Source organism: Lepidothrix coronata, unplaced genomic scaffold (assembly GCF_001604755.1).
Source record: "Lepidothrix coronata isolate B3197 unplaced genomic scaffold, Lepidothrix_coronata-1.0 Scaffold133, whole genome shotgun sequence".
Taxonomy (NCBI): Eukaryota; Metazoa; Chordata; class Aves; order Passeriformes; family Pipridae; genus Lepidothrix; species Lepidothrix coronata.
In genome coordinates this window covers 2,097,886-2,124,195 of record NW_016690313.1, presented here as the reverse complement: position 1 = coordinate 2,124,195, position 26,310 = coordinate 2,097,886, and the positions used below count along the sequence as shown (strand labels likewise).

At 44.7% G+C, this 26,310-nt stretch overlaps 1 protein-coding gene across 11 annotated transcripts in view; it reads right to left on the bottom strand.

The window, feature by feature from the left end:
• Positions 1-37: 37 nt before the first annotated feature.
• The window catches only part of BDNF (brain derived neurotrophic factor), a 58,656-nt gene continuing 32,383 nt past the window's right edge, over positions 38-26,310 (bottom strand). For 2 of the 11 annotated variants that reach the window (XM_017826958.1, XM_017826967.1), the window contains one exon: positions 44-1,027. In XM_017826958.1, the coding sequence (XP_017682447.1) occupies positions 266-1,006 (741 nt within the window). In that variant the 5' untranslated portion in view covers positions 1,007-1,027 and the 3' untranslated portion in view covers positions 44-265. Of the gene's footprint in view, positions 1,028-7,593; positions 7,708-9,993; positions 10,056-14,799; positions 15,004-15,624; positions 15,694-16,936; positions 17,002-17,804; positions 17,869-18,696; positions 18,894-19,189; positions 19,276-26,310 lie in introns of those variants that run through there. The other 9 variants (XM_017826962.1, XM_017826961.1, XM_017826964.1 and 6 more) reach the window with 9 other exon arrangements.

Below are 26,310 nucleotides of genomic sequence, written 5' to 3'. Positions count from 1 at the left end.
CCTGAGTTGAAGTTTTGAGACATTTCAATAAGTTTGGTTTGTGTTTTTTTTTTTTTTTCTTTTTTTTAACTTGTGCGCAAATGACTTTTTGTTCCCCTTCAGGTCATGGATATGTTCAATAAATAGATTGTGTAACCACTGTACTGTATAAACTTCCATCATACATGCAGTCCATAAAATTATTTTTTACCGAATAATTTACCCTGTTATGTATATATACAAATAGATAATTTTGTCTCAATATAATCTATACAACACGAACCCACTATCTTCCCCTTTTAATGGTTAATGTACATACACAAGAAGTGTCTATCCTTATGAAGCGCCAGCCAACTCTCTTTTTATTATCCATGGTGAGAGCTCTCACGTAAGACTGGGTAGTTCGGCACTGGGAGTTCCAGTGCCTCTTGTCTATGCCCCTGCAGCCCTCCTTTGTGTACCCCTTAGGGTTGCATTTGGTCTCATAGAAGTATTGCTTCAGTTGGCCTTTGGGTACTGGGACTTTTTCCAGGACTGTGACGGTGGCCCCAGACATGTCCACTGCAGTCTTTTTCTCTGCTGCTGTCACCCACTCACTCGTGCTGTCACACACACTCAGTTCCCCACGGCGAGCTGGATCAGAGTGGCGCCGGACCCTCATGGACATGTTTGCAGCATCCAAGTAGTTTTTGTACTCCTCAAGCAGAAAGAGCAGTGGGGGTTCCAAAGGCACTTGACTGCTTAGCATGACTCGGGATGTGTACAAGTCTGCATCCTTGTTCTCCTCACTGGGCTGGATGTCCTGGTCCTCATCTAGAAGCTCCTCTATGACATGTTCAAAAGTGTCTGCCAGCGATGTCAGTCCTCTCGAACCAGCACTGGGCCCATTTAGGCTCTCAAGAGTCCCGTGGGTCCGAAGACCTGGGTAAGCCAAGCTGCCTTGTCCTCTTAGACTAGCTTCTTTCATCGGGGCAGCTTTCATGCAACTGAAGTATGAGATAACCATAGTAAGGAAAAGGATGGTCATCACTCTTCTCACTTGGTGGAACTGTTAAAAACAAGAAAAACAAATTAACTTACAAGGCTTGGAGTAATAAAAATTCACCTAAGTTGTCACAAGACTTTACCCACTTTCTACAGAGATCTGCTGCGTGCAGCTGCAACTTGTTACCAGAGATAAAGCATACTCTTGTAGAAGAGTGTGCCTTCATTTACAGTTTCAGATAAAGCATATGCTGCACTTAGGCAACATTGATCCCAGCAAGTCAGAGTTGTTATGTGCCGAAGTCTCTCTGTAGTAAGTATCAGATTAGATATTATGCAGACTCCTTATTTATTGACTGATTACACCTATTTCAAGTAACAGCAAAAGCAGAACTGCTACTTAGCAATGCAGCATTTCAGCAATAAAAGACAGCTTCACAATCATGAAAGGCAAGACTTCCATTTCAAGTGCAAATGTAAATATTTGATTTTTAAGATCTCTCTATGGCAAAAATAGTTCATCGTTGTATCCACAAAAAACCTGAACAGCACCAGGATAAGTTACATTTGTATTTTGAAAGCAACCTTCAGAACACAGGAAGAAACTATAAAATTCTGAGGTCTCAGCGGGTCAATTCCTCATTTAAATGTAGTAGGTATATACACATACATATAGAACAAGAAAAGGGCCCAGAACAGTACAGTAAATTTGAGCTCCACAGACAGCTTGCATCATGTGAACAGCACGGAAAGGCCCTGCTGGATCCCAGGGCAGGTAAGAGCTCTCCCAAAGTGACAGGAGCAGAATCACTGTTTCCCAGAGCTTCACACTGGCTGTTTTCAACTGGGCAAAGCATTTATTTAAACCTAGCTAGAGCCCAGAGCCCATCATGAACTCCAGCACAACCAGCCCTACTGCCATACCGAAAGACAGTTTGCCTGTTTCTCTCACATTCTGCCTCAAAGTCTGGCGTGTGCCATGGGCTGTGCTTTGATGTTTATGTGTACGCTTGTCTCTGTCCCCATTGAGGGGGGGTAGCACCAGAAAGGAGTGCTGGTAAAGAAACTCTTCACCAGGCTTGGAGTCAGCACAGCTCACTTCTATCAGCACTCCCAACAGCTTGGAGCTTATATGACTGCTCCTTCCCAAGAGCTTTGCTGAGTCTCCATACGAGATCAGAGCAGAAATTGTTTCCTCCTCAAGAGCAGAGGAGGAAAGTACTGTCACAAGAACCCCCCAAATCCTGTAGTGACAGAGAGCTATACTTTCTGTCTGATCCCAAGTGCTACTAAAACATCCATCACATCCAGTTGTTATTTTTCCGCCTTCTGATCCCTGTTCTCACCAGTCCTGCCTGCTAGAAAGCAATGGCATTGTTCACATTTTTGAAGAAGCAGCTAATGCTTGTTTCAGAGCTTTTGAAGTTCATTCGGAAGTACCTCATACTTGGCAGTAAATGCTGTTTCTGTTTGCCAACAGGGTGCTGTGTAAAAAGACTTACTTTATCTCCTGCAAATATGCTGTGGGAAACTAGTACTCTTAAGACTTGAACATGGAAAGACAATTTATCATAAAACATACAAATAAAATAAAATGTGTACTAGAAAGGAAATGCCCAAAATATGGGTCTCAAAGTTTACTTAATGAAGGCAGGGTGGAAAGTGTTTGGGTTTGTGTCCATGCCCTCCTCACCCCTAGCCCCTCCCTGAACAAGATTTTGGCCAAGAATTCTCTTTACCTCAGTGCAACTCTTCCTTCATCCCTCCATCTCTCTTCCTCTTTAAAAGTGTTGTTGTGGCATAGATTTATTAAGATTAAACAAACCTGACATCTGTGACTCACAGGAACATAGTGTTTGCTCTAACCATGCAGAACATTAATATTTTGCAGATTTTTTCATCCTAGGATTTTTAAAACATTCTACAGGGAGTGTCAGCTTTCTTTCTCAAAGGGGAGAGAAATACTACAGAGGTGATTTACAAAACAAGGAAAAAGATTGTTAGTCTTCCTTTATCAAACTCTTGCAGTCTTGAAAAGGGGTGGCTCAGCTAGCATACAAATGCAGAGCCAGCGGGACAAAAAACAATATTCATACTACATCTCTGGAGAGTTATTTTCTATAAGACCTAAAAGGAAAAGAACCCCAAACACCCACATCACACTTTGTGACCACCAGAGCAGTGAACAGAACACAGATCTTCTGGCTCCTATTCAAGTTCCTGTTATTTTTATTAAAGTAGTGCCCAGAGATCCCAGCCAATTCTTGACTCTGGAGGACAGAGTCTGTCTGAGCACGTAGTACCCCAAGGGACCTTCCAGTGCAAAACACAAGAGGCACCAAGACAAGCAGAGAACAAGGAGAAGCTTGCACCCACCAGGTAAGCACACCAGCTGGAGGCTGATCAGCTGCTTTTCAAGTGAGTTGGGTGAACAAAGGAGAGAAGGATCCCTGGACCATGCCATGTCCTTCACCACTGTCACTGGGCTGTTTACCTCTCATGGATGTGAAGTGAACAGAATAGTGGCTGTGCAGCTTCACTCACAGGGACACTTCTCTTACAAGGAAAACAGAGGACAGAGGTGTGGATTGACTTTGATAAGCCCTCAGAATTGTCCACCAATGGCTGGTTGGTCACCAGATACAACAGTATTTTATATACCACATTAAATTAATTCTTCCTTAATCAGTTTTGCCTTACATTTAGCAAGGACACTGCTGCCACATTTGATCTATTTACATCCCATCCAATGACATACAACTACCACTATTAATTATCTGGGGTGGCACAAAATTGTGTACAACTAGACTTTGAAAACCAACAACTTTTAGACAGCCATTACCCACGTAGTATACTGATAATACATAAGAAAACACGTCTGCTTAAAAGCCATTCCTCTTCCTCCCATTTATAACAGCAGAAGACTATGTCAAAGTAAGCTTTAGCAGCACAGACACATGGAATATTGCCAGCAAGCGATCACAGATCAAACATCTTTTTCTTTGTAAATGAGCCCCAGACTAAGCTGCAAGCAGGATGTGAAAAGATTCTTCTCTCTATCTTGACAGTGACTTGAGCAATATACACAGTCCTTGTCTTTGGCAGCAAAATTACATGAAGTGATTTAATACATGGAAATAATATTTTATCACCTGGGAAATATCTTCATTTTAGAAGCCATTTGTATTAGCAGTTGCTCAAAAAATCTACTAGTTTAACATGGTATAGCAAAATAAGGTATCTCACTTCACAATCTTTCAGCTATTGTTGAACTGACATCTGAATGCATGGTTCATCTCTTTCTTAGTGAGGCAGGACTAATATCCCAATGTAGCACCAATAAGGTCACTGGAAACACTTTGGATGGTAGCTTCCAGTCCTTTTCCTCTGTTCCCCAACTATCAAACCTTCATTATGTTACAAAGATTAAAGATACTCCCTGTCCTGTTACAGTAAGTGCCTTGTAAACCCCAAACACTAGCATATTATATACATTTTTCCGATTATGAGCCAGTTACCCTGTCTGGAAGTAGAATTGTGCTGGGAACATGGGAGAAAACTGTATTTTCCTGTTTTCCCAGCATGTTACTACTGAGCAAGGTACTGAATATCCCCCACTACGAGGCCTTGCCTGGAGATGCCCAGCATTTCTGTGTACACCTGTGCCTGAGGATACCCTGGCAGACCCAGTACCTATTTCCCATGGAGGCTCACCAGCGCTGAGCAACCTGGCTGATAATGCATGTTCTGAGGGCATAAATACAACTGAATGCCAGACAAGGAGAGTAGCCACGACCACTTTTAGTAAGACGTGCAGTCAGAAAAATACAATGTAAAAATCACTGATGACACAGCGTGAGTCTGCAGTCCCACAGCGCGCTCACTGTCTCCCTTCTCAGCCGTAGGAGGTTCAGGTCTCTACTCCACACCTTCTAGGACAAACAAGTGAAGACTGCAACCCCTTTGCACTCCTGTTCAGCCACATCTTTGGGCATAAAAGATCGAAGACTTCTCTAGGAGAGGAAATCTTGGTCCAACTGCTGTCCCACAGACTGTTGTATACACCCACTAACTTGTATAACACAGATATAAACCAACCTCCTTGAGAGCAAGCCTGAAACTACTCCCTCAGGACACACGAGATCTCTGTCAGGAATCACATTTGAGACTGGCTTCCCAAATGCCATCCATTCTCATGGCTGCAAGAGCATCCTTCCTGCTTTCATGCAGCATAGCAAAGCTGTAGCAATGAAAAGAGGTCACTCACCACGGACCAGATCTCAGGAAGACGTGACCTAGTTTGTACTTCAATAAAGTCCATAGAATTACAGCTAGAATAAGGGCACATAATTATGGCAGTCATCTCCACTAATGGGAAGGAGGCTCATTAAATGAAGGTCATGTCAATTATCTACAGCTAGTTTACATACACACTCAGTTACCTTGCTGTACTATTTATTTCAGTATTTGTATTTAATGAGGATTCACCAGTTAATTGTTTTATTTCATTATTTTTAGTTATTTTAAGCAGGAATCTAGCAGCTTAACAGGTTGTATTTCCAGCAGAGAGACCTGAGGAACAGCTGTGGACATGCACTTGCTTTTCTGCATCCTGATATGTGCCATGGAAGTTGAAATAACTTTCAGTAGTGAATAGATTCATAATGCTTTAATCTCCAGAAAGGAGTGTGTTGAGGAAGATAAAATTAGCAGCAAGATGACATTCATTTTCTGCCTTGCCATTTTCTAAGATCTTTACACAAAAGTTCAATTTACTAAATACTACTGAATGCCACAGGCATGAGTTTCTGCTTTACGCATCATTACCAGAGTGTGTGAACAGATATCAAAATGGGATGCATGTCAGCACATGATTTGCAAAGACTAAATGTACAGAGAACAAATACTATTAACCTTTATCATATGCATAACTAGATGTCTGACACACTCTGGTTATCCTTGAGGCCACTTATGCAGCAAACTGTATAATTATTTTTTATTACTGCAAATCAAGCACCCACCCCCCAATACATACACATGCACACCCACATCCAATTTGTATTCTTGTAAATTGGTGCTTCATGTCAGGAAGAAGAAACCTATTTTATTTTTATTCTCATGTTGGTTTTCCCCGAGGTATACAACATCTACTTAGCCATAATGCCAGAGATGGCAGAGACTAAGAAGCATTTTGAAGTCCAAGATAAACAGCAAGCAAATTTAAAAGTAGTGTTAACTTTAACTACAACTTTTAACATGAGAAATTTGCTTTCATCTTATGTTGCTAAATTTTGCCTGTGGTACAGCTTCTGAGAGCAAAGATACTCCAGCAATGCCTACACTGGCTCTAGAGAAGCATGCATCTGTTTAAAGCACTACAAGGATAGTTCCAAGGTGGGGTTCCAAGGTTTTATCAGACTCTCTCCGCAAAGCATACAAAAATCACAACCTCTCCTGAAAACCAGAAGCGGGAAAGAATCCAGAGAAAATAATGGCAAAATCACAATGCCATGACATCACAGTCCTGATCTTTCACAGAGCTGTGCATCAGAGTTTCCTACAAACTTTCATCATACCTTTCCGGACACTCAAACAGCAAAGTACACACTCGCTTCAAAGCTCCAATTAAGGTGCTTTAATGGGCACAGAGCAGACAGTCTCCTCATTTACAAACATGCTTATACTTAAATTGGCTAAGTGCAGGACTACAGGGAGTTCCCAGCAGGATCTCTGTCGGACAGATCTCGGACCCATTCTGCCCATACCAGGAAACAGGCGGGATGAGTTTTGGCAGCATGTGCAAGTGAAGGAATGGCAGGCCAGACTCACAGATAGCGTCACAGCTTCCAGAGAGACAACATCCATAGAGGAGTTGTGCACTATTTTAATAGTTTGACAATGGGAACTGATTGTTGAACCCGTGACACACATACTGCCTTTCCAGCTGTTTGTACAGCATCCCACTCCTGGGGCACTCAAACTGCATGGGGAGCTGTGATTCCAATTGTAAACAGAGAAAGTCACCTCCCAAAGGGTACTTGTGTGCATGCCACCTTTCATATCAATCACAATGTGCTTCATCACAATGGTTTTTTGCCAACATTTCATGTTGAAATCCCAAGGTATGCGGTGAAAGTCCTCCTCAAACAAAAGCAGGTTTATTTCTGCCCCCCAGTATCATGGGTAGAGTATCATGCTGCACTTCTCTTGCCGTGTCACAAATACTGTACAGTAGGGACAATACTTCCAAGTCTAAAACCTATGCATTAGCAAGTTCCAATTTCAAAACTGACTTCAGGCTCAGAAAACTGCATTAATCTTTTTAGATTATATGTCAAGGTTCATATGTTCATGCCATTACTGTCGTCATTCAGAAGTAACATTAATGCAATCTCTGTGAAAGGAAAGTTCACCTACAGAACAGGCTACCTAACCACCCTCCCCCAAACATGAAAAACAACCACAAAAACAATCCATGAAATAATTACTCAACGCCAAGATACCACCTAGTTCCTCCATGGGAGCAGATAATTACAGTTCTCCGAAATCATTTGCTTCAAAAGCCACTAGAGCTGCATGGAATGTTAATTCAACCTGTGTGCAGAAGAACGTTAAGGCAGAACCTCAGACCTTTGAGCAGCATCTGTGGTTTGTCTTCCATTTCACAATGGTTCTTTGGTATGAAACACTGTGCTGAATCATCACAGGACTTGGCAGCTGTTCTGCCGAGCACACACATGAAGCTCCCACTGAAGTCAAGGATAATTGGCACCCAAGAGCAGGAACAGAATGGATCATGTTGCGTGCACTCTAGTGCGAGTTGGATCCCTTGTACTGTGACATGTGTCCAGCAGCCCTGGAACAACCTAGAAGCTGCTGTACCAGTTGAGCTTGGATCTTACAGAGTGCTATAAACTAGTGAACAGCATGTAAAGCATCCCACGCACGCACCAGTTCTGCTGCAAGTGGCAAGCTTCCTAGGACCTATAGAACATTGTGCACTCGACAGGAACGTAAGCGAAGCTTTGCCAAGGAAAATCCATTGTTAAAAAGCATAATCATCAGACGAAGCAGTTACCCGTGGTTTGGGCAGGCAGTGCTTTCCCCAGGGCATGGAGAGGAGAGCAAGGGCTATACCCTTGCAAGACTCCTACCTTTGCTGAGACCCCGACTGTGTGTGGTACTGCTGTAAGAGAATGCCTTGCTTTTAGCCATAGTCAGTACTTGAAATGAAGCAGACCAGTATGTCGTGATGTGCGTGAACCAGAAACTGGAAATGCCTGTTGTCAGAGCCCTGACAGGTATTAACAATATGCCTGCATTTGCCAGTGGTGTTATCAGTCATCTTTTGGCTGTCCGCCCTTGTGTGCAGATTTCTCTAGACACATGCTCAGTCCAGTTATTAGCACAGCATCTCCACGGAAATATTTTCCATAGACAGGGCAAGGGATAAAAGTTCACACTGAGGGACCAAAGCAGTTTCTGGGAGCATTCAAGTTCAAAGTTACATGGCAGCAGAACCAGAGCAGGAGTAGAAACTTGTAAGTTTGCAAAGTCACCTCAGTCTCCATTAATGGAATAATGAGGACTTCATATTGAATAAGGATACACTCATTAGGAATCTAACCCACTTCACTGGGCAGCCAGCCCCACACGTGCCTTGTTGTGGCAACAGCTTTCTCTTCAGAGATAACACTGTTGGAAAACTATGTCAATATGTTAACATAACTGTATTGAAAACACTTTGGCAAGAAGTGCTCTTTCACCACTGATATTTTACTACGACAATGCAGCTCACCACAGATTTGAAAGCATTATAGTTTTCAGCTTTTTTTTTCTCCCACCTCTGAAGTGGTTTCATGTTGAAACAAGACTTCTGCAATTGCTACACCTGGTACTCTATCCCTAACCTGATTTAAAAATTTGGAGCTACCTTCAATTGGATTCAATAGAGGGATACACAGGGTCATGTTGTATAACCAGCATGCCAATAGCTGAGACTCACCCAAATAAGCTCCCCCCCTCCATTCTTAGGCAAACACTTACAGACTTACAACACTGTATTTTTGCTTTCATTTCACAAGCTCCACAAAGGGAAAGGGTTTGGAATTACTAGAAGGGGTGAGAAGGTACATCTGGCAAAGATTCAAGTGTTTGAAAACAAGCTTCATCAGTTGTACTGCTCAAAGTACAAACATTCAATGGAACACACAGGAAAAAAAAACCTGCAGCTTTGCAGGAAAAATTAATTTATCAAACTCCTGCCTTCTCCCAGTTGTATAATGGCATAATTTCTTTCACAGGGGAGCATTACACTGTGCTTTCTGTGAATTACACAGACCATGGGTTCTTCTCCTCCTCAATTAAAAATGAAGTCACCTTGGTTCATGACTTTTCATACTTGCCTCCAGATATAACTATAGACTGTGGCATCACGGGGAATTATTTCCACAAAACCACTGAGGTTCCTTGAAGCAGTAAGTTCCAGTGGACCTAATCCTGGTGGACACAGTCACTACTTGGTACAAATCCATAGTGTTCCATTCATAGATTTATACCAGTTGTAAAGGCAGCCCAGTATTTATGTGGTCTGCAAACCACCACATAAATATGGAGTCACCACCTAAACTAGAGCTAACAGCTGTATCCAAACAAAATGTGACAGGTTTCAGCAGAATAGCTTCCTCGCGCTCAGGACTCCTGAGGGATACAGGCATATTTGGTAATAATTACACTTTAAAGAGGAAGAAAAAAGCTTTTTAGGCGTGCAGACTAGCTCCTCCCTTCCCCCACTGCTTTAAGCACACAAATAGCCCAGACATGCCTATAAAGAGAAGTATGCAAAATCCAGCCCAATACCACCTAAGGTTCCTCACTTGGGTGTCCTGTTTCACGCACATCCCCCCCACTGAAGAAAGTGGCTTTGCTGCCAGCAAAGTCCTCACTGTAAGAGCCCTTAAGCTCCAAAGGGTAGGTTTGTATATGAGATTTCAGTCATTAAATAAACAGTTCTCTAAAAAACTTCAATACCTGTCCCTTCACGTAAGCAGATTCTACTACCCTGCAGGGAAGGACGGCTTCTCTTCAAGTAGCTGGGGGTGGGGGAGGAAAGAGAAAGTTAAAGCAAGAAACATTACATTACCCAATCAGTCTGTTGGATACACCTAAGTGTTCTCCCTCTCCCAAGTACCTCCACAACATAACAGACTACCTAGAAGTCACCATCCTATTCAAAATCAAAAGCAGAGCTGTCATGCCAGAGATCATTAGTAGCTATAGAGATAAAAAAAAGTTGCAAAAGCAGAGAGATCTGGTGCTTTTACTACTGCGACTCTCCAGCTGTACAACATTTCTTGAAAAACACGCTATCAAAGCCCCCAAAGTGCTTTGCAAACATTGAATCTCAACACACTTAAGTGAGGAGGAACCACATCAGAAACCTTGTTTTCCTTCTGGGTAGCCTGAAGCCCACAAATATGCTTAAACATCTCACCCCAGACTGCATAGCAAGTTGCTCCTGAACCAGAGGAGAGCAGAGAGCCCCTGGCCCCCGTCCCTCACCTCAGCCACTACACAAAGCTGTCTTTACCACATATATCATCCACATACTTTGCAAATCTCTCTATGGTAACGTAGATGTCTAACACAGAAAGAGGCTGATTAAAACCTTAGGGGTATTATTTGGAATACATATGCTAGCTCACTTCCATCTGTGTCGTTAATTAGTTCCTGACTGTAGGTTAAATGTAGGGCATGTTGTCACGAGCCTAAGGTGGGGTGGCAGGAACTCCTGCTATTGCCATATGGCTTTTTGTTTCTTCTTTCATTCTTCAGCTTTCAGCCTCCTGCTTCCAGTTTGTGGGCTCAACCATCACATAACAAAGAACAACAAGGAAAACAAAACTATTGTTAAAACATTAATATTCTTCACCATTAAAACCTCTACAAAGTTTGATTGAAATGCAACACAAGTATCTATCTCATCCAGAGGCTTTTACCTGCAGCAAACTTGCTATGAAATTCAGGAAAGACCTATTCCCATGGAGAAGTACCACTGCACAAGTAGGGATTTACCAGCCCTATAAACACAAACCAGGCAGCTTTCCAGGGACCAAAGGTCAGCCTTAAGTTGGACAAAATGAGAAGAGCAAGGCTATCCCTACTTGTAATATGGATGTCCAGCACTTCCAGGGGATGAAGCCAGTGTAGCAGCACCACCACCAACAATAAAAAGGAAAAAAAACCCCAAGAGTTTCAGTCATCTTGTTCTTCAATGCATCTCCACAGATCCATCTTTTCTGTTAAAATACCAGTGGCTCAGGACCATCCTCAACAAAGCTATGCCTGAATGTGAGTAATTACAAGATATGCAGAGTATCAGCAGTTCCCCCACAGCAATTTTCTAGTGAACAAAACTTGAATATTAACAGGTCTGCTGGTGCTTTGCGACTGAAGACTTGCTCCAAAGTGTTTAATTTAAAGTAGACATGGAAGTTATTTATTGTGTTTTCTGGCTCTCACTGCATACCTGTCCTTCCATTAGCTAAAGGCAGGGGAAATGATTTATAGTATTTCCAAGCATAAGGGTCTATAAGTTTCATAACAGTTACAAGAATCAGAGCAAGGAACAAAATACAACAATATCCATGTTGAACAAAACAGGTTAAGAATCCAGTCATATGACTTCATGCTTGAGGCTTATGGAATTCAAGATGTTGCCTCTAGGTTTGTCAGTCTCAAAGGTAGAGACTTCTTTGGAGGCTTAGACCTCCACCCAGTTTCTTCTTAAACATTATTTCTGCCTTTTTTTTTATTTTTTTTTTAATGGAGGCGTGTGGAATTGACTCACATCCTTTTGCAACATCCTTGCTCACTGGTGACATTCCTCCTACTTTTGCAGTTTCAATGGCAGAAAAGTTTTGCACAGGGGGCACCAGAAATATATCATTGGTGCAAAAGTGGAAGAGAAAAGAACTTAAAATGAGTCTTTCATGGAAGGCAGCTTTATTCTTTGTTTTAAACTCACATGCCAATCATTAGCTTTTAAGGGGAAAACTCATTTTCAGAGATTCTTTTGCAAGTCATTACACAAAATATACATTTCTGTGAGAAGATGTAAAGGTGCACCTGCATATTCTCTCTTTGCACCATTTCATTGGCAGCAATTTGCCAACACCACACCAGTAAGTACCCTGCTGCTGCAATGACATGTGAAACATCCTCCTTTGCCCCCTGTAGAATAAAAGCAATCCTTCTTCACCCGTGGGACATAAGCTGTCAACAACAACAAAAAAATCATTACACTGACATAACGTATAATGTTTATATTTGAAAAAGCAAAAATGGAGAACTTCACACGTGTTTATTTCTAGTTTTGGTTCAACCACTTATAAAGATAAAGGATGGTCGTGATTTTCAGCAGAACATTCATACTTCACCACAGTTTCCTGGCATGGATTCTGGTTAGGTCATCCTTGCCAGCTTGAACTTGTCAGTGACTTTGCTTCCCCCTTGGACTCACACTGGCTTTTAGTACAAATTCTATCAAATAGCATTTCTCTCTTGGCATTTACGGCTCAGTCAAACTGGATTATCAACTCAGAAGGAATGTAAATAGCAAGTGAAGATCCAAGTCTTAATGGAGGCAGCCAGCAGGCACAATTACCTAGAAATACTGCAAAACAAGTCCCGTCGCTCATCCCAACAGTGTCCATACACTTGTGTGTGCAGTGACAACTGTGACTGAGGGGGGGTGACTGGTTTACTTACTAATTCAGCCTTTGAATAAAGTTTAGATTTAATTTCTTTTCTGCTCAGTGTATCAAGTACTGAACACTCAACAAGAACGTCATGGTCAGTGTAAAGATGGATAAACTAAACCATATGGATACTCAGTGTTGCACCAAGCTTAGAAAGTAAATGGCATAAGGGACTAAGGAATCCAGAGATCACAACCTTTAATTCCTTGATCTAGACAAAACTGCATTTCTCCAGAAGCTGTTATGTTTAAAGAAAGCAGTGTTTCAATCACATTAGATAAGGCACAAGATTAAGCTTAACTCACTTTTAAAAGATATGTACTACAGGATTCTGGGGTGAATCTTTTGCTGAATTAGAAAAGAATATATAACAGCATTTTGCTCAAGATTTTGCTTAGTTCAACTTTTTTCCAGGCTCCTCCTCTACGCTACATGTATGTAAAGCCTACTTGTAGCTCCGTGCACATAAAGGAAAGGCTGAGGTTGATGTGGAACTCTGAGAGCCAAGAGCAGTTTTTCAAACTCTAGACTGGTACAACAGCTCTTATGCACTCTGATAAGTTATAAACAGTTTGCAGTTGCCTCCTGACTTGTGGCAAATATCCCTGTATCAGAGCTCCTCAGTTTCCCACAGGAAAACTCTATTCCCTAAGAAGTTATGCATTAAGATCTTATCCCATTATACTTTATGCTGACAGACTTCAAGTATCTTAAGAAATTAAAAAATCCATCACATGGAAAGTTACATAGTACATACAATCATGCAGTGGCTTGTCAACTCCAGGTTTGGTTAAACTGAGGTTTAGTTGCTTTGGTTTTCTTATTCCACTGGGCATTTGATAGCCAAGGGTTAGCAGTTATTATAAAAGCCCCCAAATCATACTGTGTCTCTAAGAGTCAAACAACTAATTGCACATGTGACTGTGAGTTCAGTGGGTAAAACAGATGCATTGTTTCTCTCTGCAAGCAGTTCTTTACAAATTAAATACGGAACAGCACCCTCTCAAATGCAGAGGAAGAACCTGCTATAGCAGGTTGATGTACAGAACAAAAATCAGAAGCTGCGAGCTCAAAAGAACCAAAGAGCAGATACAACGAGTGCATCCCATGCTGTTAAATTTGAGGGAGCAACAAATACCTGTGCACTCAACTTAACTTTGATACTTTTAAATGGAGAAAAGTATGAATCTACTGAAACCAACCTAAAGGCTGCTGACTCAATACACTGGGAAAAATCAGGATGCTTTTCTAGTCCCCCAAATATCTATTAAAGGACAGCCCCTGACAAGTAGACTTCAACGATGGGATGGGGAACAAACCTACCTTCAACTCAACTCAAATCCTTCAGGGACTAGTTCTACATTGCATTTTATTTGTGCAACCTTTAGACAGGCTATAAAGTCTCACCAACAGCTGTACCAAACCAGTATAAGTTTGACTTGCAAATACTTTCTTACTGAAAGTGATGCTTCTTGTTTACCTATTCAAGCCAGATAGAGAAGACTGTATAAAACTTAATTACCTAAATTGCTAGAACAGAATTCACAGTAACACCTCAGTTGCAGACCTAAAAAAAGCCTGCACTATTACACTAAATTTATACTGAGGAGTTAGAAGGATTGGGATTAACTCATTTTAATGGTGCAGAGCCAGCCCGAGCAGCCTGTGTGGTTCGTGCATCTCTAGGTGGCAGTAGCTGCTCAGATTTTGAGATACCATAAAATGCTTATCTCAAATTTAGCAACCAGTATTCCTCCCATCCTCCTAAGAATTGCCTTTCCTAATGTGAAATGTGACCCCCTCCCCCATTTCTTCATAATTTATAGTAGTCTGTAGCTGAGTCACAAGGATTTCTGCATTTTCCTAACCAAGTACACAAGAAAAGAAGTGAACTGCCAAAGGATTGAGGTAATTTATAGCGTAAAGCATTGAGAGCTTCTACTCGATCAAAGGACTCAGAGAAACAAATATAAGAACAATCATGCCTTCTGTTCTCTACAAATGCCACGGCCAGAAATAACTGTCCTAATTAACTGGTTTCAGAAAATGACTTCTCTGAAAAATACAATATTCTTACCGAGGAAACTATACAAGTGCCACAGCCTTACAGCAGCTGTCACCAGGGCATGAAAAATCACTGATGGAAGTTTCCTTTTGCTTTCTCCGGTTGTCCATGGTACTCATCTTCAGACAGCTGTATCCATTCATGATGGCTAAATTACGCTGTAATGGGACATTCTGCTACCACTAGGATCAGTGTCACCAAGAACCACAATCACACCGGGTCAGTGTTTTCACAGCTAACACTCTGTTCACTGGTTATAAAGGGTAGAAACTTTGCCTGAGATGAGGTTGGCTTTTTGTTGCTAAGACTCTTCCTGTTCAGTCCAGTCCATGGTGTTCTCAGTATTTCAGACTGCTCCATGTTCGTGGTTGCTGTTGGGTGTAGCAGTTGGACCCCACCACTCTACAAGTTCTTGATAATTAGGTCCTGAATGTTGAAAAGGAGGAAAGGCTGAGCCTGACCCTACAGATCACCTACACCTTATGCATATGACTGTCCTGTTCCACATGGACAACTCCTGCAAACAGTGCTCCCCACTGGGCTGCTCAGAGCCTGGAATTGGTAACATGTAAGCTTAAGGGACCACAGCAGAGTTGTCTGTATGCACTGCAAAATCTATTATTTATTGTTTGAATTACAAGAGCACTCACAAGTCCTTGTCAGGTACCAGGAAGAGAAGACAGGGAAGCCTGTCTCTGTCTCAAAGAACCCGCAGTCAAAGATAAGACTGAATAATAGGTATGGATAAGGAAAGGAAACAGTAGGATTTGTGAGTTGACAGACAGCACAGCCTACCAGCCCCATCCCAACACATTAAGCCATTCACTCTGTACACACCTGTGCTGCTTCCTAATGGTGTATCACAGCAAACAGGAGTTGTTACACACAGCACCTTCCCAGCTGCAGCTGAAGACAGTAAGTTATTGAGTTAACACTTCATTTCAGCAACACACAAAAATAGCTTGGCTTCAGTGCCTTTTAAAAGCTTCCTTTTAAAGGGTGTTTACAGCTAAGCATTACCAAGAATGCCAGTGTATGAACTGATCTAAGAAATGATTGAGTTTCCCAATTAAGCAGCATTTCAGCTATTTAGGAGGAACCAAGTGCTCGCAACATATGCTTGAAAACAGGTCAAGACAAGTCAGCAATTAACCTATTAAAAGCACATATCCTTTTCTAGTGGAGCCTCCACCAATTCACACAATGCCTAACGTGAGATTTCTAGTGTAGGCACAGGGCACATTCTTAGAACAACTTTTCAGCCTTCAGGAAGGCAGGTATGGGACATACTTTTTCTTTTTTACTAGGATCACACTTACTACACAAGTCACTCAGTAGAGTGAATTGTTTCTCATGTTTATGCAGTGCTTGCCCTTAGGAGGGTTGAGAGGCTCTCCTACTTTCAAGTTACCTGTGACCTGTCCCACACCCCTCTGGAGAATTATCTTCTGAGCAAAACACGCAGCTTCTTGTGTTTTCCTGACAGCAACAGTAACAGTTGCATAAAGTGCTACAGGTACTGCAAGGACTTTTAACTGCAGCTACTTTCAGCTCCGCACTGTCACTTTGCTTTTAAGCAAAGCACAGAACCTTATACATTCTTTCCCTATATTCTTTCACACGTTAGTGAGTCTTTAAAATCCTTTGCGTCTGTGCACTGCATTTTGTAGTATTCCAGCACGCTGTAGTACTCCCATAGCACTACTGTTACAACATAATGCCTTGGTGCTTAAAAGCGTGCTGCTTGAAATTAAACTTTTTTCAGTTTAGTCCTACTCCTCCCAAGATAAAAGTCCTTTCCCATTTTCCTCCACCGTTATATCTGCATTATTCAGATAAAAAATGTTCTTCATCTTTCTGACCTGGTTTACCCTGATTTCACAGCCATATAACAACAGGATCTACCCTGCAGCTCCGGAAAGCAGAGAGCACTGGCAACATGAACAGAAGGCACACTGCTTATATATGGGTTTTCCCAGCCGAGGTTCAGTGAAGCTGAACATTAAGTGGTAGTACTACAGCAGAAAATTGTTGTGAATTACAGAGCCCTGCAGAAAGGCTCCTGTATCTACTCGTGTTAAGTAAACAGCTGAAACATCTACTAGCTCCTTTAAGGTATTTTAGAGTTAAAACAGAGCCACTGCCTTACCCTGAGACCAAGGTGAGGGACAGCACTCGCTCCTGTAGAACATCACTGTTTGTCTTCTCCTCTCCCCAGGTGTGTTTACACAGCCAGTGCGGCCGCTCCGCACACAGGAAGCCGTAGTGTCCCCCCTGACAGCTGCTACCTCCTCTCGTGTGCCAAACCACAGGATTCGCATAGAGCCAAGAGCGTCCCCTCTGCCTGTGTTGTCTTCTGCACCTGGACTAACTCTGGGCCATCACTGGGCTCAAGTTTTCACCCAAAGGCTTGCAGGCAGCGCTCCGGCTCTGCAAGCGGAGCCATTGACTCACACCAAGGCACTACCCGGCACAAAAGAGCAGGACGATACGACGACCTTCTCGCTCGGGACAGCCACCCATGCGCAAACAGAGCAAACCCTTCACTTCTGCACAACCAGCCACTCAAAACTGGTGATGTGAGAGTTCCTCCCACCCACGAGCAGGTGGCTCATTACCCAGCCCTTTGCTCGTATCTACAGACAACCAAGGAAATTCATTTTAAGTACTTATCACCATGAATTAAAGATTACAGAAATACTGGCTGAAAAAAAAAATGTATTGCCAGGATGGATTCTTTGCATTCATTATAACTGTGTTACTAGAAACATAAATAAGTAATGACTATTGATCTTGCATAACCTCCGAACAGCCAACTACAATAAACTGAGAGGAAAAGGACATATCTTAACTGGAATGTACAAGCCAAGACACCAACAGCACCTCTTAAAAATAAACAAGCAAAGCCAGCGCGGCTCACAGCTGTAACACCTCCCGCTTTTAATTCTAGTAAAAAAATCACCGGGACAGCACGAGGTTTCCAAAGTATTAATTACACATTCGCCAACCAAATTTACCATCTAACCCGTTTCCTTCTGGCCGAAGGAGTGTCTGATACCCCGATATGAATCCACAGCCGGCGCGTCCGGCCCCGCCGCTCCCCTCCCCGGGCACCTCCAGCCGCTCAGGCCGCCGGGCTCCCGCCCCGCGCCTCCTTCCCTTCCTTCCTTCCTTCCCTCCCCGCGGGCTTCCCGCGCCCAGCGGACGGGGGAAGCGGGAGAGGCAGAGGACAAGGCGCCCATGGCACCGGATCCCGGTGAGGGTGCCCGGCGTGCTTCACATTCCAGCGACGGTCCAGCTTCAACAAGTGCATCGCGCCCCTCCCTGACGGCACCTCGCCCGCCAGCGCCGGGGCGGCGCCCGGACCCGGCCCTGCCCGCAGCCCGGCTCCTCCGCGGCCGGGCCGGGCCGTGCCCCGCCGCCGCTCCCGCCGCGGGCGGAGGGAAGGAGGGAGCGAGGGACGGAGGGAAGGAGGGAGCGAGGGACGGAGGGAAGGAGGGAAGGAGCGAGGGAAGGAGGGAGCGAGGAGGGGGCCGGGGCCCCGCCGCGCGCCCGTCGCCAGGGGGCGCCCCCCGCCGCCCCAGGGCCGCGCGCCGCGCCCCGCGCGGGGCTCTCGCGCCGCCGTCGGGGAAGCGCCGGCGGGTCCCGCGCGCCGCCCCCAGCGCGCGCCCGGCCGGGAACGGCCCCGGGAACAGCTCCGGGAACGGCCCCGGGAACGGCCCCGGGAACGGCCCCGCCGGGCCGGCAGGTGCGGGAACAAAGGGGTCGGGGCTGCCCCGGTCACCCCGCACCCCCCGCGCCCTTCCCGCTCCCCGACGCGTCTCCCCGGCCAGCGCCCGCCCAGCCCCGCAGTCACCCGCACCTCCCGAGCCCCGGCCCCTCCAAGTTTCCTGGCGGGGCGCCGCGTACCTTGTCGTCCACACAAAGCCTGTCCGGGTCCCCTCCGGGAAGTCACATCCTCTCCCGGGCGCCCAGTCCCACCGGCCACCTCCCGCCGCCTCGGCAACACAGGCGGCGTCTCAAGTGTCTCATCAAAGCTTTATGAGGGGCGGGAGGGCAGCGGAGCCGGATCCCCCACTCCCGCCGCCCAACCGGAGCCTCCCGGCCCAGCCCCGCCGCCTCCTCCTCGCCGAGCGGCTTCGCCCCCGGCCAGCGGCTGCGGCGGCCGCAGGCACCGCGCTGCCCCGCTTAGAGCCTCCGCACCGCCTCCCGGCCCCGCCACCGCCCCCGCCCCGCCCGCCCGGCCCCGCTCCGCTCCCCTCCGCTCCGCTCCCCTCCGCTCCCCCGGCGCCCCCCGAGCGGGGCGGGGGGGTGTCTGTTCGCCCGCCAGCGGCGGGATATTGGTTTACTCCGCCGGGTATTAAGCAAGCCCGATCCATTTAAATATCGCTCCCGCGCTGACCTCTCCGTAGTTCGCCTATTAAGAATGCAATCAAGATAATAACAGGCATTGCTTATTAATGAGCGCCCCAGGTAACGTTACACCGGTGACTTTCTGCAGGCGCGCAGCGGGCGCTCAAGTGCCGGCGGCCCCGAGGCGGCTCTGCCCGGACCGGCACCGGCACCGGCACCGGGATGGGCCGGGGACGACACCGACAGCGGGGCCGCCCGTCGCGCCAGCGCCCGCCGGCGGAGACAGGGGCGGGCGCGGAGCTCGTGGATCTCGGGCGAAACGCCCTGCTCGGGTCTGCCCCGCCGTCCGCGGGGTCGATTCCGTACCCCCTGTCAAAAATCTGTCCGGCCGTTTCCCCCTTCTGCCCGTGCAGCACATACAGTAAATTATTGATAGTGGAAATTGCATGGTGGAGGCAATAATGGCATCCCCTGATTGAGTAGCTCCATTTGATCTTGGTAAAGACAGAGAGATGGCACGATCCCTGGCTGGGCTGGCTGCAGCGGGTGGGAGCGCACGCATGTGGCTGGCGGGGCACAGTACCTTGTGCCACATCCCACGGCACAGCCAGCCGTGGGACAGGCACTGACTGCACCCCCTGCCCGGCTTGGGCTGTGGTGGCCCCACCTCTGTCCTTCCCTGTCCCCTCACTGGTAAAATTGGAAGCGGTTGATTTTCAGAAGAAGATATCCCAACTCCTTTATGAATCAGTTAAGACACGTATGTTTTTGCACCTCAAGCCTGACTGCCATCTAATTGCAATTAATGCCAAAGGCCCAGTCACTCCAGCACACTTCTGGCCCTTTATTTATACCAGGAGAAATGTGTGAAACTCATTGCTGCCCTCAGACAGTCTGACTGCTTGTGTGCTTTTGCTATGAAACACCTGCATTGATTAGATTGGTAAAGTAATAAAATAACCAAGGCGTTTGAAATTCAAGTACACCTAACACTTTCCATATAAACCAGCTTTTAATATATATTAAGGGAAAGATTCCTGGTGGTTAATAACCCTTGCAGCTTTAAGAGCTTCTCTAAAAATCGTGTTTAAGTACCACATTACCATCCTTCTTGCACTTGGGGGTTTGGTTTCACGTGTTTGAACTAAAAGTGTCACTGAGCTAGAAGACAGTTCTACCTCTTTAGTCTCGGTGTTTTCCAGTCAAAATCTACTCAATTTACAAGAAAGGAGACAAATTTTCAAAGTAAGTCCTCACTAACAGCCTGGGCCTGAGGAATCACACTCAGCCCTTGCTGGCTGATAGTCACTAATAGAGGTAGCTCTTCAGGCCAAGTCCTGCTCTACTATTTCTGTATTATTAAAATTCTGCCATTAGGAATGCATCAGCCATTCCTTTTCCCACTCTAATACACTGATAAAACCTTATATCTCTCAGTGATAATGTTGTGTGGATGTTCGAGACCTATTTCAAACATGGTATTGTAACTGGCACTTGCTAAGTTGACATGTGCATTTTATTTACCTGTTTTAGACTTCTCTCCACAATATCATTCTGCTTTCCAGGTGTGACTGTATTAGTGTGGGTGCCTGATTTCACCAAGGCAGCATGTTTTCAGCAGCCTTTTTGTACAGTGATAAGAGCACAATTTCAATATTCTGTGTTCATAAGATGATGCCTGCAGATATTTGGATGATCCACCAGTCAAGTTTAACAGCAGCAGCAGAGGCTACTTTAATCAGCTGTAATGTAATACATTACACATGTGTTATTCCTGGAGGAAGGACTCTTCTCCTGGTACACTAGACATGCAGATGAGCAGCAGAAAATATCATACTTTAGAAACACTTAAGCATCTTCTGGCCTGTTCTCAGGAGCGAAGGCGAAAGCATATACCCTGAAAAAGTCTGCTTGCAATCAAACCAAGTTTTTAATTTTGGAAAGGAAGTGTGTTACGGACCGCCTGACAAGTCCTCACTCTGTGGTACGCGCTTTCAGCTCAGCTCTGCTAAGAACGTGAGAACCATTAATTCCAGGCAACCATGAAATTCCAATTTTGCTCTGCTACAAACATGCTGCCTTTTGCGCCGATGTACGGATTTTCCCGGGGAAGAGGTGTGGTCAGAGAGCTGCTGTATCTTGCTGGTATAATCAGCCCTTTGGGGATTATTACCAGCCAGTGCTTGATTACTGAGAAAATGAAAAAAGTAGTGTAAATAATTACCTGTTTGGATTTTTAATGCACATGCAGGCTGGGCTTCGTATGCTTCAATCGGACCCTGACTTCAAGGAGAATTTTTTATGAATGAATGAATGAATCCCCAAAAATTTGGCCTACAAAGTATTAGTTTGTGAAGCAACTGACAGTCATCACATGGAGACACTGCCCTGGTTGGAGCTCCACTCCTTTGTCCATAAGATGTACTATAAATGTGGAGGTTACATAAAACCTCACCATGGAAATTTGTGGGATACACAGGATGCAAAGATCAGACAGCCTGATGTTTACTTGGTAGCCCCAGAAAGAGTCCTCTCTTGTCGTGTCTGACAGAGATGTCTTCAGCCTGTCTCAAGAGCAGCTATGTTTTTCCCATTTGGATTGTACAGATGTCAGAAGTGAGTGGCACTCAAAAGGCAAGTCACACCACAGGCTGCATGAGGAAGAAATGGGCAGGCCAGGCCCTTTTCCAGTGATTTCAGATAATTCAGTGTATGGAGACTCTTGGTGTTATTGCCACAATATGCCCACCTTACAGCATTTACTTGTTTTTTCTGTACCTGACTTATGAAAATTATTACTTTTGTATACACAAATCACACTTCACCCTTTTCCATACAGCAACAGGGAAAGAGCATGAGTTGTCAATCAACATAATGTTGATTTATCCCTGCAGTAATATCAGATTGCTTGCAGGAGGGTAAGATCATTGCTTTTTGCTGAATTCAATTTAAACTGCAGCATAGGCACTAATGATGCTGAAGATACTATAAAGAAGAAAGCAGAAGCACGCACATCTGGTTTCTGTCTCAGTGGAGGTTATGCATTATAGTGATTGATGTACAAGGTCCAAATTTACTGATAAACTAATTATATGATAAAGTAGTTTGTGGGGCTCTTAAATTCCCCCATTGCAATTGTAAGAGAAGCAATAAAAAAAGTCAATACTTGAAAAGAGTAACATTCTTAAAAGGTCCATAGTTAGTCGATAGGTAACTGGTGATTCAGTCTCCCCCCCCAAATGTGTCTTTACACTCCCATTTTATTCACGTAGTATCTTGACCTGTTTTTGAATGAGAAAAAGGTCAAGAAGCTACACTTTGGACTGCTCCTCACTCAGCTATCAGGAAATATAAACTAATCCTGATTACAAAAGGGACAATGCTGTTGATGTACTTGGGTTTTGACGCTAGAGGGTTTTTTTCTATTAAAAATTTTAATTGGCTGAGGTCAGTTCTTATATCATTACAAGCATTTTAAGTTTAATTATATTTATTCATGTTTCCTAGTTACCTTTATTTGCTATTTTTTCACATTAAAGGGCTGGAAAGTTCATGGAAATAAACTTTTCCAACTCAACTAATGCTAAAAATTGCAATGGATTATGTACACAACTGTGAGTTGCAGGCATGGTGCATTTATAAGAAGATGACTGGGCTGTGATGCCACTCTCTGATGATTCAGGAATCACAGCACACACAAGAGAGCCCCTCATGCTCCACATTAACATCAGTGACACTAGAAAACCCTCAGCATCTTTGAGGACCAAACCCAAATTCTGCTCAAATTTGTAAAATCTTTGTAATCATACAGGCTGTGACTGAGATGACGAGAGAAGGATGGTGGTGATCAGTTCCCCAACCCACCCCTTGCACCCAGGGGTTGGCCAAGCTACAGTCACAGGCTCTCCTGGGCACCAGTGTTGTGTGGTAACGCCCTGGGGTTGGTGGCACTGGATCTCCCAACCTCATGTCCAGCTTGCAAAGAGTTGCCGTGGTTCTGGTCTGCAAGCAGCTTGCTTGGTTACTGGAGTATACTCTGTGCCTTAAATAGCACAGGGTACTTGCTCTTAATTTCGAGCTTAATTTCGCTTTCAGTGAACAACATCTGTCAAGAGGCCTTTCAGCCTCATTTTAGCAGGGAAAGTATTATGTGAAACAGCAAAGACAGGAATACAAATCCAAAGATCTTTCATTAGACATAGTTTGTAGGCTGCATGTGCACAGGATAAAGCAGGGAAACCTACCCTTTCAATCACAGGCAGCACAACCACAACATTTTTCCTCAAGAAAATATCACCTAATAGCTCAGAATCGTCACCCTGCAGCTACAGCAAAAGTGATTTTAAAACTCTAACAAAGAATTAAAATAATTGGTCTCTTCTCATGTCTGCTAGAGGTATGCCAGCTTTCCATCACATGGTGGGATCTGTACCCTGGATCTTGTTCCATGCCTTCTAGTCAGGGATTTTAGCATGCTTTATGTGCACGAAACTGCTTCTCTGACAGCTCTGTGGTAGGTGCAGATTAGTTTTTTGCAAATGAGGAAATACATGTGTCTATTATACATAAATTTATTAAGCTGCTCATGAACACACTTGTTAGCTGAGCACGCCCCTTCTGGGTTTGTTCCTGGCCAATGCTCATATATTTGTCTCTATTGGCATCAAGTGTCATAGAAATGGAATATATGTGTCATCTGTGACAATTACCACATGCATCGAATGATGCGCACACACCCCCACACCCACACAAAGAAAATCCTCTCCATCCCAGCCTCTAGGCTTCCCTTTTGGGGTTTTGCATGAACTCCATGCACTGCTTGGACAGTGGGAGTCCTAAACCACATACGAAATCCCTCTTCCCTGTGCAGAAGGGCTGGGGGAAGCCAGGAGGACAATTCACCCTTCGTGCTGACCACCTGGTCCTGTGGCCAGTGTTGAGCTGTGCCAGGCTGGCCCCACACTGAGGGGTAGAGGGCAGCTGCCGAGGATGGTGGCACAGTCAAAAAGGTGAAAACAGGGAAAAAAATTAAGAAGAGAACGAACACAACCCAGCAGCAACATTAAGAGTTGGGTTTATCATGCCCTGATGCTTTAGCACTCACTAAAACTGGCTCTTCATCTCCTGAGTGTCTCTGCCTTACTGCTGTTGTTTTGGAGGCATGTTTAATAACCCAGTACCTGAGCAAAGAGCAAAGTATCGGGGTTGTGTCTGAGAGTATCCAGTGTACTGGGTGTCTGGCGAACGGTGCCTGAGCCCTTCCCCACCCACCCCTGACCTTCCTGCTAACAGCCCAGCCATGGCTCCACTGCAGCAGGCAGCAAAGAGGGCATGGAACAACGACAACAAAACTGCAGACTCTGAGGAAGCTGCAGACATGGGAAGGGAAAAAGAAAATCCCCTCTTCTCCAAAGACGTTGTGTGTGATTCCTTGGGATGGGGGAAACCTGAGCCGAGTGTGGAAAGATTAGATGGCTGGAGATGCACTCCTGTGACGAATCAGGCCATTGGAGCTCTATGATTAAAGAAGATCAGAAAACTGTTGGTGCACTTGTGGGTGAAAGGTGTTGGGATTGACTCATCTCTCCTTTCCTCTAAGTATTCAGTGGGTTTCAATTAGATGCAATACAGTGAATTATTTTTAATATTTAAAGGGATCAGATTCCAGAGGGTTCATAAACTTAGACAGGCAGCTTGTCAGAGTAGGTATATGCCTTACCAAACCCTCTTTAGTGCACAACTGTGGAGAGCATATTTTGGATATGTACTAAAACTAAGCAAGCCCCCAAATCCCAGGTCTACAGCCCTGTGAATGCTCTTTTGTAGTTTATTTCTCTTTAGGCAACTAAAATCTCCTCAGACATCAAGCTCAAGCGCTCCATTCGCCAGGTGCGGCAGCTCAGCGATATTGCCCGGAGGGTGATGGGTGATAAGAGATCTAAAGCAAACAGTCAGGGAGGGGAGGTGGAGGATGGATGGTGTTGGGTGCTGGGGGCTGGTAGCTGTTCTGGGGTGCCCACCACCCACAGGACCCTGCTCTGGCCAGGAGCTGGAGGGAGGGATCCTCCTTGGGCACGCGGAGATCCTTGGGAATGAAAAGCATGTGTAAACATTAAATAGTTCTTCTGGCTCTACTGCCCTGCACGACTTTCATATTAAGGCATTTTACGCTGCCCTTAGTTGTCTACATCTTCCCAAAGAGGTTAAGGTGCTTTGGCTCAGTCCCTCTTTAAAGCACAGCCACGTCAATACTTTTAACAAGCTGATGTGTTTAAAGATGAATTCAGGGTATTTTTTCTTTAAATAGGGTATCAAGCTATTTCACCTAAGAAACAACCCTGGAGTTCAAAACATTTTCTGCGTTAACCACCTAAAGCATTAAAGAGAGAAGTATTTGAGGAATGGTAGATATTTTTGTTAATTGCAAACTAAAATTATCAGCGCAGCAGTAAAAATTAAAGATAGTCCTCAAAATGAAATCCAGACCACATTATGTTCTCCTCCTCCAGTTACTGTGACTTGCGGCTCAAGAAACAAGTACTGGATTAGTCATGTTAAAGCAAAAATTTCCCCTGACTAGAACGTTTCGTTTGCATGGTGCCTTTTCTGTTTATTGAGCACTCGGGATTGTTAATCTTTCAGTAATTTAATGACTGGAACCATGTTGTGTGTAAATGTTACTACATTCCACTTCGGAGATTAATAGGCAGCCACGTGTCTGTCCGGCAGTTTTCACTTGTCCAGATAAAAGGGATGGTCTGTTTATCTACAGCAGAGGAGCGCCCGGGTGGCATGTGAGCACTGACAGCAGCAAGAGACACCACTGGGGCATGTGTGAGCTAATACACAGCAAAAGATGCCAACAAAGAGGGTGCCGTCCCCACTTCCTCTTTCCTTTCCCTGTAGCACCCAGCCCCAAGGAGTGGGAATGGCACAGGGGCCTTTATTCCTCTGCGCTGGCCAGACGAAATTATTTCATTGACTTGCATCGCAGAATTGCCTTAAATAGTAGCTGGTATCAGACTAGCTGTATTTTTGAGTACTCCAATTAAAATATTATTTTCCTCCTCACGAGTAAGGTATGGGGGTAATTGGATGCGTAGCTGGTTCTCTCTCTGCAGCACGTGACGTGCTCAGACTATCATTTATAGATGCAGAGAGATGGGAACA